Source organism: Cryptosporidium sp. chipmunk genotype I (assembly GCF_004936735.1).
Source record: "Cryptosporidium sp. chipmunk genotype I strain 37763 chromosome Unknown contig_17, whole genome shotgun sequence".
NCBI lineage: Eukaryota > Apicomplexa > Conoidasida > Eucoccidiorida > Cryptosporidiidae > Cryptosporidium > Cryptosporidium sp. chipmunk genotype I.
Genome location: NW_027125614.1, coordinates 301,282 through 317,912, shown reverse-complemented (window position 1 = coordinate 317,912; position 16,631 = coordinate 301,282). Strand labels below are relative to the sequence as shown.

General features: G+C 37.5%; 6 protein-coding genes across 6 annotated transcripts; 3 read left to right on the top strand and 3 right to left on the bottom strand.

The window, feature by feature from the left end:
* Positions 1–115: 115 nt before the first annotated feature.
* ELE39_001064 (SMC4 SMC4) lies at positions 116–4,069 on the top strand (the record flags this gene model as incomplete). The annotated part of the gene is made up of 1 exon (XM_067344103.1): positions 116–4,069. The coding sequence occupies one exon, from the start codon at positions 116–118 to the stop codon at positions 4,067–4,069; it is 3,954 nt and encodes a 1,317-aa protein (XP_067200141.1).
* A 182-nt stretch (positions 4,070–4,251) lies between these two features.
* On the bottom strand, positions 4,252–6,282 carry ELE39_001063 (calcium calmodulin-dependent kinase with a kinase domain and 4 calmodulin like EF hands; the record flags this gene model as incomplete). Its single annotated transcript, XM_067344102.1, has 1 exon — positions 4,252–6,282. One exon carries the CDS (start codon positions 6,280–6,282, stop codon positions 4,252–4,254), a length of 2,031 nt encoding a protein of 676 aa, XP_067200140.1.
* A 250-nt stretch (positions 6,283–6,532) lies between these two features.
* Positions 6,533–8,497, bottom strand: ELE39_001061 (secreted UDP-N-acetylglucosamine pyrophosphorylase family; the record flags this gene model as incomplete). Its single annotated transcript, XM_067344100.1, has 1 exon — positions 6,533–8,497. The coding sequence occupies one exon, from the start codon at positions 8,495–8,497 to the stop codon at positions 6,533–6,535; it is 1,965 nt and encodes a 654-aa protein (XP_067200138.1).
* Positions 8,498–8,975: 478 nt separating this feature from the next.
* On the top strand, positions 8,976–9,596 carry ELE39_001060 (BET3 vesicular transport; the record flags this gene model as incomplete). The annotated part of the gene is made up of 1 exon (XM_067344099.1): positions 8,976–9,596. One exon carries the CDS (start codon positions 8,976–8,978, stop codon positions 9,594–9,596), a length of 621 nt encoding a protein of 206 aa, XP_067200137.1.
* Positions 9,597–9,765: 169 nt separating this feature from the next.
* On the bottom strand, positions 9,766–11,920 carry ELE39_001059 (ALG1 like beta-1; the record flags this gene model as incomplete). The annotated part of the gene is made up of 2 exons (XM_067344098.1): positions 9,766–11,663; positions 11,791–11,920. 2 exons carry the CDS (start codon positions 11,918–11,920, stop codon positions 9,766–9,768), a joined length of 2,028 nt encoding a protein of 675 aa, XP_067200136.1.
* Positions 11,921–12,081: 161 nt separating this feature from the next.
* Positions 12,082–16,477, top strand: ELE39_001058 (oocyst wall 2; the record flags this gene model as incomplete). The annotated part of the gene is made up of 2 exons (XM_067344097.1): positions 12,082–16,209; positions 16,295–16,477. 2 exons carry the CDS (start codon positions 12,082–12,084, stop codon positions 16,475–16,477), a joined length of 4,311 nt encoding a protein of 1,436 aa, XP_067200135.1.
* Positions 16,478–16,631: the final 154 nt, after the last annotated feature.

The following is a 16,631-nucleotide window of genomic DNA, read 5'->3' as shown; positions in this document are numbered from 1 at the left end:
CCCCATTTTGCATGTTTCCCGCCTTTATTCCCCCACGGTTGTAAACAGGAATTCGGAAGAAAAGAAGTGAAATAAAGTGAACAGGTTTTTCAAAAGTTTGAAATGTTTTTATTACATGGAGAACATAGGAATTGAAGAGTCAAGATCTGTTTGCGGGGAGCAGGAAAAACCACGTCTGATTATCCACAAGATAGTTTTGGAAAACTTTAAATCTTATGGAGGTAACAAAGTCATTGGGCCATTTCACAAGTCGTTTACTGCGATTGTGGGTCCAAATGGAAGTGGTAAAAGTAATGTAATAGATGCGATGCTATTTGTGTTCGGGAAAAGAGCAAGGCATATGCGTTTAAATAAAGTTTCTGAGCTGATCCATAACTCCAAGCATTACCCAAACAATGATAAAGCTAGTGTCGCGGTACATTTTAAAGAGATTATAGATATACCTGGGGATGAGCATGCTTACAAAATTGTTCCAAACTCTGAAATTGTGATAAAGAGGGAGGTACAAAAGAATAGTGAGCAAACAAAATACTATATAAATGAGAAGCTATCAAGTTATCAGGAAGTCACTAAGTTATTGAGTAGAAAAGGAACTGATTTGGAACACAATAGGTTTTTAATCCTTCAGGGAGAGGTTGAATTAATTGCGCAGATGAAGCCAAAATCGACAAATGCCAACGAGGATGGTTTGCTCGAATATATAGAGGATATTATAGGAAGTAGCAGATTTATCCCGGATATAGAAAAGCATTCAATTGAGTTGGAACAGTTCAATGAGCTTCGTCAAGAAAAATTAAACAGACTTAAAATCACTGAAAAGGAGCTTAACACTCTGAAAGCTCCATACAATATGGCAATTGAATTCTTTACTCTAGAGAGAGAAATTTGCATTGCCAAGCTATTGCTTCATTTTGAAGAACAAAGAGACGCTATAAAGCACTTGAATGCCTTAAAAGATGAGCAAAACAAACAGCTGAACTTGAGGGGAGAGCTAAATTATCAAAAGAAAGCTTTGGAGGATAAGAGAGTTAAGCTTGAAGTAGAGAGCAAAGAAACTAACTCCAGGGTTAATGAATTAAAAGTTAGATTAGAAAAGGAGGAAAATGAGTTTAATAATATATTGCTAAAGGACGAAGAGCTAAGAGCCACTTTAAAGAATTCAAAGAAGAGACTTACAAAGCTTGAGGAATCAACAGAAGGTGAAAAAAAACTTATTCCAGAGCTGGAGCAAAAAATCATCGATTTGGAAGACGATATTCGAAAAAAGCAAAAACAACTTCCAAAGATTACAAAAGACCTCGACTCTGCCCAAGAAAAACTGGAATTATTGCAGAAGAACGTCAAGGATGGGATTGAAGAGTCTAGAAAGAAGAAGGATAGGGCGGAACAAGAGCTAACACCTTTACAAAAGCAGCTTTTAGCTCTCCAGCAATCTCATGATATCTTAAATATTGAATTGGATATGTTGAAACAAAGGCTGATTCAAAGACAAGAAAGTGAAGAAAATAGTAAGAAGGAGAAGGAAAATACTGTTAAAAGGATTCAAGCTTTAAATAAACAGAACAAAGACGTGTCTAAGAGTCTTGAGGACAGTAAGACTCTTCTTGATGAAAAATCCAAGAAACTTGAGCAACTGCAGAAGGATCTAAATGAGAACAGCAAGCTTCTAGGTCTAAAAAAGGTCGAGCTAGATGAAGCAAGGAGCCTTTTAGCTTCAAATAATCACCTAGAAATCAAATCTGTCTCTGAATTGAAGCAGAAAGGCTCCAAGCTATCACTAACAGAAACTGTTATCAAACATTTTTCTGCATCTAAAAAAAGTGGAGTTCACGGAAGACTAGGAGACTTAGGTACGGTGGATGACGAATTCCAACTTGCGCTGGTCTCCTCAGTCCCACAAATTGAAAACATCGTTGTACAGACTACCGAAGATGCACAAGAAGTGGTAAATTATGTAAGAAACTCTAATTTGGGGAGGGTCTCCTGTATTATCTTGGAAAAACTCTCTGCTAGTGTAAGACAGAATATGGAAAAACCATTTAAAGCTCCAGACAAATCCAAGAGGTTTTTTGACTTAGTTAAGTTCAAGAGCCCTGAGTTCAAAATCGCTTGGTATTTCGCAATGAGGGATACTCTAATTGTCGATAATCTCGATATTGCAACCAAAATCTCCTATGGCGGAGAGCAGAGATGGAGAGTTGTAACTGTTAATGGAGAATTGATCGATTCCAGTGGAACAATGACAGGAGGTGGTTCCAATGTTTCGGCTGTGAAACATGCTGGTAAAAAGGGAGAAAAGGCTCCAGTAATTCCTACTCCTGAACAACTTACAAGGCTAGAGGCCGATTTCGAAGCCTCTCAGAGTAGATGTAATCAAATTAAATCTGAATGCAAGAACCTGGAGGATCATGTTCAAAACCTTAAAAATGACATCAATGGATATACAATTACCCTCGAGAAAATCAAGATCGAGCTTGCATCAATAGAAGAGACTGAAAGGTCTCGATCTGAGATTCAGCCCGAAATTGGCCAAGAATCTCCAACTAATAACCAGGCCGAAACTATGGCGGAAATCTCGAGATTGGAATCAGAGATTGAAGGGTTGAAGAAACAGATATCTACCCTAGAAGCATCCTTAAAACAAAAGCAAACTGTTGTTGATTGCCTTACAAAGGAGATGAACGAAATTGGAGGCCCCGAAATGAAGAAGCAATCTGAGTTTGTTCAGGAGCTCACAAATACTATTGGAACTCTGGAGAGCGAAATCAGCAAGAGCCAGGTAGAAATTAGTTTGTCTGAAAAAAAGAAACTCAAGGCCATCGATTCTATCGAACAGTTCAGAAATAAAGCCATTGCTCTTCGAGAAACTATAGATAAGACTGAGTCTGAGCTTGTTTCCCTTGAAGAAGTAGCTCTGAAGGTTATGGAAAGTAGGAAGCTCGCTGAAGAAGAACTGAACTCATTCTTGAGTGAAAATAGTTCATTCCAGGCTAGATTTGAGGAGATTGAAAGAGAAATTGAGAAACTCGAGCTCCGTGATGTAGAGCTTTCCAACAAGCTGAACGATATTTCCGCTAAAATCTCTGAAGTTGAAAGTCAAAATATTAAGCAACTACAAAAAAAGCTCCAAAAGGTTAGAGCGGACGCTTCTTGCATTCCATCGATCCCTGAAATAGAACCTGAAAAGGATGAGCAGCCTGTTCCGGGCCAGGATGCTGAATTAGAGTCTTTAAAGAGTAAGTTTCTTCTACAAGATGTTCAGGATACTGAATATGAGAAAATACTAGGCGAAATGACTTTTGCAAAGCTTAAGCCACACATCGAGTCTTTACAGACACAGCTCCAAACAATATGCGAACAATATTCAAATGGAGGTTCAATAAAACAGTTCAGGCCTTCGCCAGATATCTTCTCCCAGTACTCTAGTCAGCTCCAGCTTTTTAATAGAAGAAACCAAGAAGTTGAAGAGGCAACCAATGCTAGAGATGAAAGTAGGAGACACCTGGACACCGTAAGACAAGCCAGGCATTCTGAGTTTATTTCTGGCTTCAAAGTTATTGCCTCTCAGCTCAAGGAAATCTACCAAATGATCACCCTGGGTGGAGATGCTGAGCTGGAATTGATTGATAGTGTGGATCCATTTTCTGATGGTATCATATTCTCAGTAAGGCCACCAAAGAAGAGCTGGAGGCCTATTCACAACCTTTCTGGAGGAGAAAAAACCCTTAGCTCCCTCGCTTTAGTCTTTGCCTTACACCAATTTAGGCCGTCACCTCTCTACTTCATGGACGAGGTAGATGCAGCACTGGACTTTAGAAACGTTAGTATTATCGCAACTTTCATTAAAGAAAAGACCAAGAACGCTCAGTTCATCGTTGTTTCTCTCAGAAACCACATGTTCGAGATGGCTGATAGACTTGTTGGGATTTACAAAACATTTGATATTACTAAATCCGTCTCAATCCTACCGGCTAACTATTCTTCTCATGTCAAAAATAGAACTTCTGTTCACAGAGAAAGAGATAACGGAGAAGGGACAGGAGATGAAAATGTTCTAGAAAATGCCTAGTTTTGGTCCAAGTAAACTTCACGAGGCTGGATATATCCTCAAAACTGTTAAGTCATAATTATACACAGTTAATGAATATATGCAGAGAGAGTAATTCATATATAACTGTCAAAACTAAGGTCTCCTAGCCCTTTTCTACTTGTTAGCCTTGTAATAGTATCAGTTAATACTGAAAAAGTTGGCTATAAATTAATGTTAGTTCTAGAGGAACATCTCTTCATCATGTTGATAGTGTCATCTGAGGCCTCTCCAAGGAGGAACTTAGATGGGACTCTTCTCATTACATGGCAGAACTCGTCAAAATTAATAGTTCCGTCCTTGTCTAGATCCCCTGATTTCATAAATTCGCTCAGCTCTTGAGCTAGCTCTTCATCTGATTTCTTAACTTTGCTAGAAAGAGACATAACTTTGAGAAACTCTTTGTTACTAATTTGTCCATCCCCATCAATGTCAAATACTCTAAATGCTGCTTTGCATGCACTTTCATGGGACATTTGCCGCTCTTGAATGCAAGCTGCAATAAAGTCTGTATAAGAAATGGTTCCAGTACCTTCAGGATCGATTTCGTCAAGAAGAGCCTCAATTCCAATTGTAGGACTGCAACCTGTTCTGTTAATTCCCTCAATAATTTCGACTCTACTCAATGTTCCATCTCTAGTAGTATCTAATTCCATAAATGTGTCGTGCAAATCCAGGATATCCCTTTCATCGATATTTTGAGCTATTAATGTCAAAGCAATCTTTTTTAGTCTTGAAAGGCCCTGGAATCTTCTAAAATTCGAAATTACATTATCTAACAATAAGTTTCTCGGAGATGATGAGAGCTGCTTTTCAAACCACTCATGTTCTAATGCCTGCAAAGAAGTAATTCTCTGTTTTGGAGACTTAGTTAACAGCCTCCTGATTAAAGACTCTGCCTGAGGAGAAACATTGAGCCAGTCCTTCTCCGGAAACGTAAATGTTCCTTCTCTAATCTTAAGCATTACCTCAGAATCCGTAGGTGCACTGAAAGGGGGGTAACCACAAAGCAAAACGTACATCATTACTCCTGCCGACCACTCATCACATTCTGGCCCATAAAGTCCCTCTAAAACCTGTGGACTCACGTAATATGGAGTACCAACCTTAGTCCTCATCATTTTTCCAGGCTTGAATCTAGCTGCCAAGCCGAAGTCAATCAATTTTAGGGGAGAATCTGGAGAATCCGTCAAGAAAAGGAAATTTTCAGGCTTCAAATCTCTGTGAGCCACATTTAACTTATGGCAATAAGCTACAGCACTTAATACATCTTTCATAATTCTTGCAGCATCGCTTTCTCTAAAAACTCTTTTGTGAACAACTCTTTCAAAAAGCTCTCCTCCAGTACATAGTTCCATAACTAGATATATATCAGTATTATCTTCAAAAGTCTCGTAAAGCCTAATTATGTTTGGATGGTCCAATGACTTCATAATTTCTATCTCCTGTTTAAAACGGTCAACATCTTCAACAAAGTACTTTGGGATTTTCTTTGCTGCTCTCCGAATCCCAGTCGCTTTCTGGACGGCTATTTTTACCTCTCCCCAAGAACCCCTTCCTATAGTATTTTCCAAATTATAATACTGGTTAATGTCTCCCTTTGTGCTTAAAATAAATCTAGACCTGTCCAAGAGAAGTCTTAATCTAGACCCCATCCTGCTTAACATTAGTGGAGGTGTTACAGAGTTTTCGTATGTCCCCTCCTCTTTAGATTCTTCATCCTCCTCCGAGTACATTTCCGCTTTTCCTGGTGAATTGTACCTAGCTCCGGGCTTTACTCTACAAGAATAATAATCAGTTTTTTCGTCATTACCAAAATACTCCTCAAACCGTATTGTGCTTTTGGAAAGATTTCCCCAGCTACATTGGATAATGTATTTATACTCTGGAAAATTCTCGTCAACTTGTAAGTAACGGTTTCCTTCAATTGGTTCCCATTCTAAATTATCGTATGGCCCATTTTCTTTGCTAATAATAAACTTATACTCTAAAAGGCAAGCACCTCGAATCCTAATAGGCTCGCTTGTTCTCCACACAGGATAAGAAAGTTTGTCAGTAATAAGTCGAATAGGCTTATTTTCTTCCTGCTCACTAGTTATCCTCCAAGTTCCCAGTCTAGGGTGGCTCCCTACCACATACAAAGACTGTCCAGGATGTGTCAAGTCACACACACATTCCCAGGATATTAAAACCATGCTTTTTTAGGTTTTTTACATGACTTGTACCTTTTGCCTGACAAATTTACTTTTTTCTTAGAAATACGTTTCCATGGATAAATCTGCAATAATAAGTTTGCCCGCCAGTTTTTGGCGGGCACTCAAAGGGAAAAATTATATTAGAAAAGAAGAGTTTTTCATGCAAATGTCGGAATTTACATTAAAATTAAACGAAACTAGTAATAACTTTTTAAAAAGTATTAAAGAAAAGATTTGAGGGTTAGTCTACTTAGTTTTGGTCGTCGACAACAACCTCTTCTCCGTTGTCTGCGACAATTTCCCTTATTTGTTCATGTCTAATTCCATATCCTCTGATTTTTTGGTTGCTGGTCGCATGTGCCATGTTTTGTTCAGAAATGTGATATCTGGTGGTGCCACTGTTGTTGACAATGAGATTCTTAATTATAATCCTCGAGCCGTTCTTTGCCACGATTCTGACAGAACCGTCGACAAAGAATTTGCCATTAATTACCACATCTCCCTCAAAATGTACATAGGATCTGCTTGTGATAATAATGGGGCCGGCCTGGATCCTTTGAAGAATGTCGGAATACTTAATTGCGAATGAGGGGTGCAAAACAATCATTGCTCCAACTCTGACTGGGATTCCAGCGATCATCTCGTGTTTGATAAGAGAGTTCTTATCATCCTTTCCAGTAACCGGATCTCTTCCACTTTCCTCAATTCTACAAACTACTCCTTTTTCCATTGATGCTAATCTCAAATACTGTGAGGCTGCTGCATAGAAGTCACCTTCAGTAACTGAAGCGGTATCTATGGAGACTCCTGCGCTATGCTTTGCTATTCCCTCCTTCAAGCTATTCTTGCAAGCAGAGAATGTAGCCCATCTTTGCATTTGTACACACCCAACCTTGTAATCAGACTCAAATAAGAGGGGAATATCCTGCATCATGCACTCTAGACGAGTCGGGCTCTTGAATGCTGTCTTGGTCGAGTCCAAATACTTGGGGTTGACAAATTCGGGTACAACTCCCCCAGTCTTCTCTAATGTCTTCATGTAGTATTCCATTGAAATAAACAAGACGTTCGAGTTTCCAGGAAAAGGAGAGTATCCTGTATTTTCATCAGCAAAGTCTGATCCCAAACCACAGCTTTTTAATAAAGGAGTGAGCTGGTTATATTCTGTATTAATCGTAATTTTCTTTCCATCTGGATATCTGAGCTTACACAAAGCGCCAACAGCCTCGCATGGAATACGGGGGATCGTCAAACTATTCATCACGAATGACTCCATTGCTGTTACCCCCAATACTGGAAGTACCGAGTTAAAAACTAGAGCATTGGTGTCTTGAATGAAAACCAAGAATTTTACTCCTCTTTTTGAAAAGTCTTTCAAAAGTCCTGAACCGTGGAGTAAAGTGTGAATATCTCCGTGGCCATGAGGCTTTGTTAAGATTGAGTATTTGTCCTCAGGGTCTAATGCAATTCTTGCCTCAGAGTCTATCAAAGCAGGAACCTTGAGTTGTTTTACTATATACACCTGGTCCTCCTTTAAGCCAAAATGATCATTTTCTTCCAAAAACTTCCTAGTCATGCTGTCAGTATCATCAGATGTCATGATAATCAAAGGAATTGCAATATCTTCTCCAAAAGCCTTCTTCAACCTTCTCTGATACTCCTTGATGTAACTTGTGTAAAGCTGGAAGAACGTGATATTGGAAGCCATTGATAACTCGATTCCTATCTTTATTCCCTCGAACGCAAGTCTTTCACCCAAACCACCAGCTACCAAAACAAAGGCAACATGTTTTAGCACAGAAAAACCGTGGTCCTCATACTTTTTAAAATCTTCAGAACCAACATCCAAGTTAACTACCTCCGGGATCTCAGGATAGCACCCTTCTCTCGGGTTTACACCCTCCTTCGAGTCTTTCAAAAGTTTCTTGGCTCTATTAATATATCCAAGTAATCCACCACCCACACATGAAGCCTCCAAAGTCATTAACTGGGAGACCAGTCTACTTACATTCTCAGAATCCTCTGATTCCAATAAAGTTAAAATGTGCTCTTGACCGGCCTTGGAAAGGTTTTCTTTCAAGCTCTCCAAGTTCAAAGTCTTTCCGGAATCATTTGAACTTCTTAATGATACTGTAACAACCATCGAAAAATAAAAGGTGAAAAAATATAAAATAGACAAAAGGTATAATTTCAAAGACGATTTACTATAAAACATTTTTACAACACTAAAATAAGATATCTAAAATCAAAGCTAAACTAACACACAGTTTTGGCGCCTAAACTGATGTGCCCCACATTATTTCAATCAAGAAAAAGTTTCGAATCGCTCGTAACATAGACACAATTAAGCAAAGGTACGAATAGGATTTCTTGTCTATTCTCCTATTTTTGTCGAATTTCTCCTATTTTGGCTCAATACATTACTTGTCTCGACTAGGAGGCAAGACGGTTCTCTATTAACGTAGTTAAATATGCTCCTTTCCCACGAACAGTTTTGTTATAAATGTGTTTGATCATAAAATAACTCAGAAAAATCTCTCTTAGTGATTCTAAGTATCAAGAAAATTCCAGGATTTTGGAATCTTTCTGAACTTTTTTCTCTAAATTAATGTGTTAATGTCCGCTTTTTACCTTAGTTTTGCGCCTAGTTTGACTAATTAACTTTCCACCTTACTTTCTCTTAATTCCCTGAAATGTCAAATTATTCAAATCAGCACAAAAAACGCTCTGAATATCTTAGAATGGGAGAGCTCGCTTTTCAGAGAACTGAAAAGATTAACGGAGAGGTTTTCTCTCTGATGTATGGTAGCTTAGTTGCTCAGTTTGTTAAAGATCTTGATAATGCTGAACTCATTAACTCAAAGCTTGAGAAGATTGGATATAATATTGGTATTCGTCTTGTAGATGAATTTCTTGCCAAATCTGGAATTTCAAAGTGTGACAGTTTTAGAGATACAGCAGAGGTTATAGCTTGTATTGGTTTTAAGATGTTTCTTGGAATTACTGCTGAAACAAAGGATTGGAATTCGGAAGAAACTTCATGCATTTTAGTATTCAATGAAAATCCTCTGGCTGACTTTGTAGAGCTCCCTCCTTGTTACTCATCTTCTTTGAATTATAGTAATATCGTATGTGGAGTGATTAGAGGAGCTCTTGAGCAACTTCAAATGCAAGTTGTCTGCTACTTTGTCAAGGACATTCTCAGAGGAGACACAACTAATGAGATATACTTGGAGCTGAAAGAGAGATTACAGGAAGAATTCTTTGATGATGATGATGAGGAAGAGGATCAAGAAAATGAGTATAAGGAATAAAGTCGTAATTTTTAATCTTAAGCATCTAGTTAATTAATTATAGCACTAATTTTGTATTATAATCCGTCCTAATAGTCGTCTAATTACACATTTGTCATTGTTTCAGCTTTGTCTTCAAGTCTTCCTATTAGTAAAGAAGAAGCTTTCATTCATTCGATCTTTTTTTAGGCTAAATTACCATTTCATCGAAATGATACACAGCTGAGTTGCTCCACTCCTGATAGAAAGTTTCCCTTCTCCTAGAGTTGTTTGACTTGAAGATTTTGTTCAGATTTGGAGAAGGTAAAGCTTCTCGTTCAAGACTTGAATTGAATCCTTCTAGTAGAGTAGTAAGTCTGGAGCAAAGCTCCTGTGAGTTTGAAAAGAACAGTTCAAGCTTCTCATTTTTTAAAAGTTCCTTCATAGTTGGATAAGAGAATGAAATTACTGGAATTCCTGCTCCAAGCATGTCGACTACTTTCATTGGTATATCCAACCCACTAGATGAATAATGCATAGAAATACCCAAATCTGAACAAGCCAGTAGTTTTGGATAGTCATCAGCTTCAACAAAGATTGTTCTAATCTTCACATGCTTCATTTTTGTTTTTGAAGCTTCCTCCAACCATAACTTCTTGTTTGGACCCTTACCTGTAATGATTAGAAATATATCAGGAAGCCTCTTAAAAAAGTTAATGTTTCCCACTTGCTTTGAAGCAAGTTTATCGTATTCCACAAGACCCTCAAGTAATAAATTAAGATCTTCATCAGGAGTCCAACTGGTGGAAGTTACTAAAATTGCTGGTCTGTTCTTCTTGAGTTGTGTCTTTAAAGAGATCTTGTTATCGACCTGATCGCAAGAAATCCCTAACTCAGTTACAGGTGAAGTCTCGAAAATATGATTATCAAAGAATAAATCGTCTCTAGTTAATAGTTGTTTCAAATCTTGAGTCTTAAAGTTGAAAGAAATTTCATCCAAAATTTTTGGTTCTATTTCCAGAAAAAACTCCTCCTCTATTAAAGATTCCGAGAACGAAGAGGTCTTGGTAGATGATTTTCCCTGTTCTTTAAGGAGTCTACTAATGTTCTCACGAATCTGGTACATGTCCAAAACTGATTTATTTAAAGACACAGATACAACATCCTCGACATTTGTAAAAGATCCATCATATGATATGGTATTTTCTGTTTCAGTGCTCTTTTTCTGGTTCTTCTGAGCAGGCTTCTTGCTTTCCCTAGACTTTTGTTTATTTTTACCCCCTGGTTCAACCTTTCTACTGAAGGTATCTTGTTGATTATATTTATTTCCTAAATCGGAACCCTCGAGATATATTTCATCCTCTGAGCTTCCAAAGTATTTAAACAAGACAGAATGCCTCCTCGAAATGGATTCCAAAGGTTTAAAATCAGCATTAGGCCTATCGTATACCACTGTTGCCTGAATTCCCCTTTTCGCTAAGTCCTCCTGCATGGCTTTAGAAACACAAAATGCAGAGTGTGAAAGTCTTCCTAACGAGAACTCCAATATTTTGTAACTGTTAACCAAAATACGCTGGTATATTCTCTTAATCACAGAAGATTGAGAATTTTCTTTTGCATCCCCTATCAGCAACGTGTGCCCATAATTATGCCAATCAATAATCAAATAAGCTCCTTTAATGAAAGAAACAAACAAAGCAATAGGGATTGCTGGTATAGATGGAGGAACTTGTAGTACTATGCCAGACAAGTTTGGAATTCTCATGATTGCTATGAAAATTCTCAGTGACTGTTCAACCACCTTAATGAATAGAAAACTCCACAAAGGAAGAACTTTTCTATACTGATCCACAAAAGTTTTCTCAATCCCTAGTAAAGTAATATTTTTATCCCCAGTTATAGCCGAACTACAAGTAGTTTCATCATATCCAACGAAATAAACGTGGTTATTATTAATTTTGTCGTCCAGCTCGTGGGTATCATTCCTACTCCCTCCTCTCTTAACTAATTTGCTAGACTTCCCTGAGTAATCTGGCTTGGAACAAAATTTCTTGGAAATACACAAGGCATGGTTCTGCATCCTTGGGCTCCTACCTATATCCCCAACGACTAAAACAGCAATGTTCCGCGTTGTCCCATAATTATTTAATCTGCTCTTGTAAATTCTACGAATTCCCAAACATAAGAAAAAGAATGATAAGGAAATTGAAAAGAGTATCGTAACAAAAAAACAGACCAAAAATCCAAACAGAATCATCCCGTATATTTTTACTCTTATTCTGAATATCAACTTTTAATGTTCCACTCTCGTTAAATTTCTCAAAGCCTTTTGTATCCTGCACAGTTCCCGCCAAAACAACCTTCATGTCAAAATCGTAAAATAGAGAATATGAAAAAGTTATAACTATGAAAATACGAGTAAGAAGAGGATTCGGAGATGGTTATGCAGGCGTGATTAAAGTTTACTTATCTTGCGAGAAGGTTTTCTGTTACTGAATAAAATAGAGGGAAAGCCAGCCTCAAAGGGATGAGGAAACAGAGTATGAAGATACCGGTACATAAAACCGGAGATCTAAAAATGATTTTGACTAATTTATCAGGAATTACAAGAATTTGTTTGGCCTCAGTTCTTTTTTTTTTCAGTATTCCAACCAACTCTCAGTATGTGAGAGTACCTGTGGAGACCTGCCCAGGTAATTTTGCACTTGTTAATGGAATTTGTGTTCATCAAATCGAGACACAAAAAATTCCAGTTTGTCCAGAGGGGTTTGTATCCAAGGGATCAGAATGCTATTCAGCTGAACCTCTCCTCAAAGAGTGTCCTACGGGTTTTCAGATGCAGGACAAGCAATGTGTTAAGGAAGTCTTTACTGAAAGAGAAACGTATTGTCTTGATGGTTTGGAAATGGACCATTCTACGGGTAAATGCTACTATAAAGAGGAAGTTAAGGCAATCTGTCCTCCAGGAAGCATTCATTTTAGAGATAGCTGTGCCATGGTCAGAGAACCAATGAAAATTTGTCAGGAGCCATTCAAATTTGACTTTAACACAAATATGTGCATTGAAAGAAAGGCAGCTCTCCCAACTGCAGTTTGTCCAAAACCTTTTGTTTTTGACGTTTCTTTAAAGATGTGTATTCAAGATCAGGTTGAGTCAAAAATTTGTCCAGAAGGATTTAAGGATGTTGACGAAAATAACTGTGCCACATGGATTCAGCCAGAATATGTTTGTCCCAAAGGGACTCAGCTTGAAAATGTTAAAAATCAATCTCTTTGTAGATATGTTAATTACTCAAATCCTAAACTTGAGTGTCCTCCTGGGTCCTTTTTAGACGGTCAGATTTGTGTTTCAATGTCCAGGATTAGTATTAGAGTCTGTCCCATAGGATTTGTTGAAGTTGAAGATCAATGTGTAAATTACCAAGAACCTCTCTTTCATTGTCCAGAGGGATATGAGCAAACTGTTCACAATGGCAGTAAAGTTTGTCTTAACACTCTGTCAGTAGAGCCAAAGATATCTTGTCCAAGTGTATACTCTTACTTCGATGAATCTAATAAGCTTTGTATCTCAGAAACTACCATGGAAAGGGAATGTCCTATTAATTCTTTCAGATCTAAGGATTCGTGTCTACAAAAAGTAAAAGGGGAGTGGGAATGTCCTCCTGGAACCAAATATAATCCAGAAAGTCACTTTTGTCAGGAAATACTAACCATTGAGCCAAATATTATTTGTCCTCCAAACTCCAAATTTGACCAAGGTACCTCAACTTGTATTGGATACGAAAGGAATCTCCATGTTTGTCCCCCAGGATACGAGGAGATTGGAGAAAATGAATGTGCTAGTTTTGTTTCCCCAAGAAGATCCTGTCCAAACTTTCAGAGTTTAGTCAATGGACAATGTGAGGAGGTTGTTCTTGCTTCGCCTGAGATAGTTTGTCCTTCAGGTTCAGAATTATCTGATTCTGTTTGCATCTTAAGAAGTGAAAACATGTCAAAAAGAAAATGTCCTTTGAATTCTTTGGATTCTGGAGATTATTGTTCAGTTATAGAATCTCCAGAAAAGCAATGTATCGAAGGATACAGATATAATCCTGAGACACAAAAGTGTACCAAGATTACTACCAGATCTCCGGATTTGGTGTGTCAAGAACCCAGCACCTTAAATTCACTAGGGGAATGTATATATACCGAAGCTATTCCAAAAGTATGTCCAAAAGGATCAAGAGAAGATTCAGTAAATGAGAATTTCTGTATTATAGAAACTAGAGCGAAGTTAAATTGTCCAGAAGGATATTCCTTAATAGAAAACAAATGTATAAAAGAGGAGAGAACCAACGTAGAGCTGAACTGTCCACAAGGATATGAAATCAATGACTTGGATATGAATTGTCACAAAACAATACAAAGAAGTCAAATTTGTCCTCCAGGGTTTCTGGATAACGGAGATGAGTGTTTCAAAACTTCAAAACCTAGCTCTTTCTGTCCGGAAGGATTTGGAAGAGAAGGGAAATTCGGGGATTGTGTTCAAATTAATATCTCAGACTCAAAATCTCAGTGTCCAGAAGGAACTATTGTCCTTGGCTCAGGAATGTGTGGGGGCAGAGAACCTCTTCCTCTTGAGTATAAATGTCTCAAGGGAACTAGAGTTGGGGATTCCTGTCTGGTTGAGAGCTTTATGGATGCCTCCTATGAATGTCCCAAGGGATATTATTTGAGTGAAATCAAACAATGTCAAAAATTAGTTGAATATGATTGTTCTGAAGTAAGTATTGTTCCTGTTCCTTGTGGAAGTGGAGTAAATACCATAAATACTTCGACTCTTGGACTTTATGGTCAAAGAAACTCAGGTTTTTGCTCCCAAGCCATAAGAAATAAGAAAACTTGCACAAGAAGCGAGGCTTTTCCTCCAAAGATTTCATGTCCGTCGGGATCAGTTAATATTGGAAAAGAGTGTATGAAAAAAGAGTATCTTCCAATGACAAGAGTATGCTCGGATCATACAAAGACTTTGGAAACATGCTTCGAAGAATTCATGATTTCAAAAGTTAACACTTGCCCTCCTGGCTCAAGTATGACTGAAGATAATAAATGTGCCTCTATTGTCAGAAAAGCTCCGGAATTGATTTGTGAAGAAGGATATATTATGGAAGAGGGAAATTGTATCCAAATAACTAGCAAGATTTGTCCTCCAGAAGGTTGTACTTCGAGAAACATTATCGATTCAGTCCGTGAATGTCCTCCAGGATTTGTTTTTGAGGACGGGATTTGTATATTTAAGCATGAAGTTTTTCCAGAAAAGGTCTGTGAAAGAGGAGAGCTCTCCAGTACAAATCAACAAATATGTATTGAAAGAATTGTTAAGATTTGCTTGCAAAATAATTGTGAAATTATTCATAGGCAGCCTCCAGAGTTTAAATGTGAGGAAAACGAAACTCTGAATCTCAAAACCAAACTCTGTGAGAAAGTTAATGTTGGACCTCAAATTTTGAAATGTGTTAAACCTTTCAAATTGGTGGGAGAACAATGCGTCCACCAGGTATCTAAAGAATGTTCAGGAGGAAACTGTTCGGTCACCATTTCAATCCCTCCAAGAATTACGTGCAAACAAGGAACTTTGATTTCCAGAAATCAGTGCGAAAGCATCAAAAGAAGTCCCTCTACGCTTACTTGTCCCAAGGATTTCACTCTTCAAGATGATTTATGTGCAAAACATGTTTATAAGGAATGTTTGAATAATCAGTGCGAGAAAAAAGTCCACTACCCTCCAATTATTGAGTGCCCTAGTCAATATTCGCTTTTCCCTGGAGGAAATTGCTCAAAAAAAGTTCATCATCTTCCCCAAATAAAGTGTCCTCTTGGAAGTAATCTTATGAATTCTTATTGCGTTAGAGAGGTTGAATCAATTTGTCCAACCAAGGGGTGCTTGATCCGAGAAACCTTACCTCCAATTTTAACTTGCCCCTCTGGTTTCCAGAAGAACTCTCAGAGTTTGAGTTACGGAGGACCAGTTTGCACGAAAAAACTATTTAACAATGGCCAAATTTCTTGTCCAAAAGGATCCGTAATTTCTAATGGAAGCTGTCTCACTTACTCGGTCAAGGAATGTAACAAAGATAATTGTGAAGAATTGAAAACAATCACTCCTACTAAAGTTTGTCCGAATGGAACAGAATTAGTTAATGGAAATGCTTGTAAGGAGTCTGAGATTGTTCCAAAAGATATGATTTGTCCTTCCGAAGGTTATATTTTAAATGGAGACAAATGTATACTATACAAAGAAAAGATTTGTCAACACAAGGATTGCAAAACTCAAAAAGTTATTGAGCCTGAAATTAGTTGTCCTAACGGATACAGACTAGATAAGGCAATTTGTGTCTGGGAAAAGTACCACTCTACATTAAGTTCCTGTCCAAAGGACTCCATGATGGTGAATGGACAATGTTTCTCAATGCTAAAGAAAGAATGTCCAAATAATACATGTGAAAATAAGATATATGTTAACCCTGTTTCAAGGTGTCCAAAAGGATTTGTGGAAGCTGGGAATAAATGCATTATGCTTGAGTACTCAGGCCATAAAAGAATCTGTCCTCCAGGGTTGATTTTGAAAAAGAATCATTGTTTGAGATTTGCTCAGGCAAAGTTTAAGTGTCCAATTGTAAGTTTAAAACAGAAAATAAAGAAGAAAAAAAAAGTTTTAATTAATCTTTCAATAATTAATTTAAATTGATTAATATTTTTAGGGCTTCACGGAAGAAGGAGAGAAATGTATTAAACAAGTAAAAACTGAAGCAATAGTAACTTATGATTCTCAGTGTGTAGGGAATCAGTGCAATATCGGCTCAAATGTTAATGCCAGTCAGCAAAAACAAACGCATCATCATCATAACCATTCTAATAATCACAAACAGAAAAAACACCTCTGAAAGCAAAAGTTGAGTTGAGATTTCGCTTTCGTAATTATTCCATATTTAAGGATTGCATACAAATATTACATGTGCATGCACACAAAATATTTTTTAATTTGTAATTTTTTTTTGAATTTTCCTAAACATTTCGGAGCAAAGAAGAGAAAAAAAT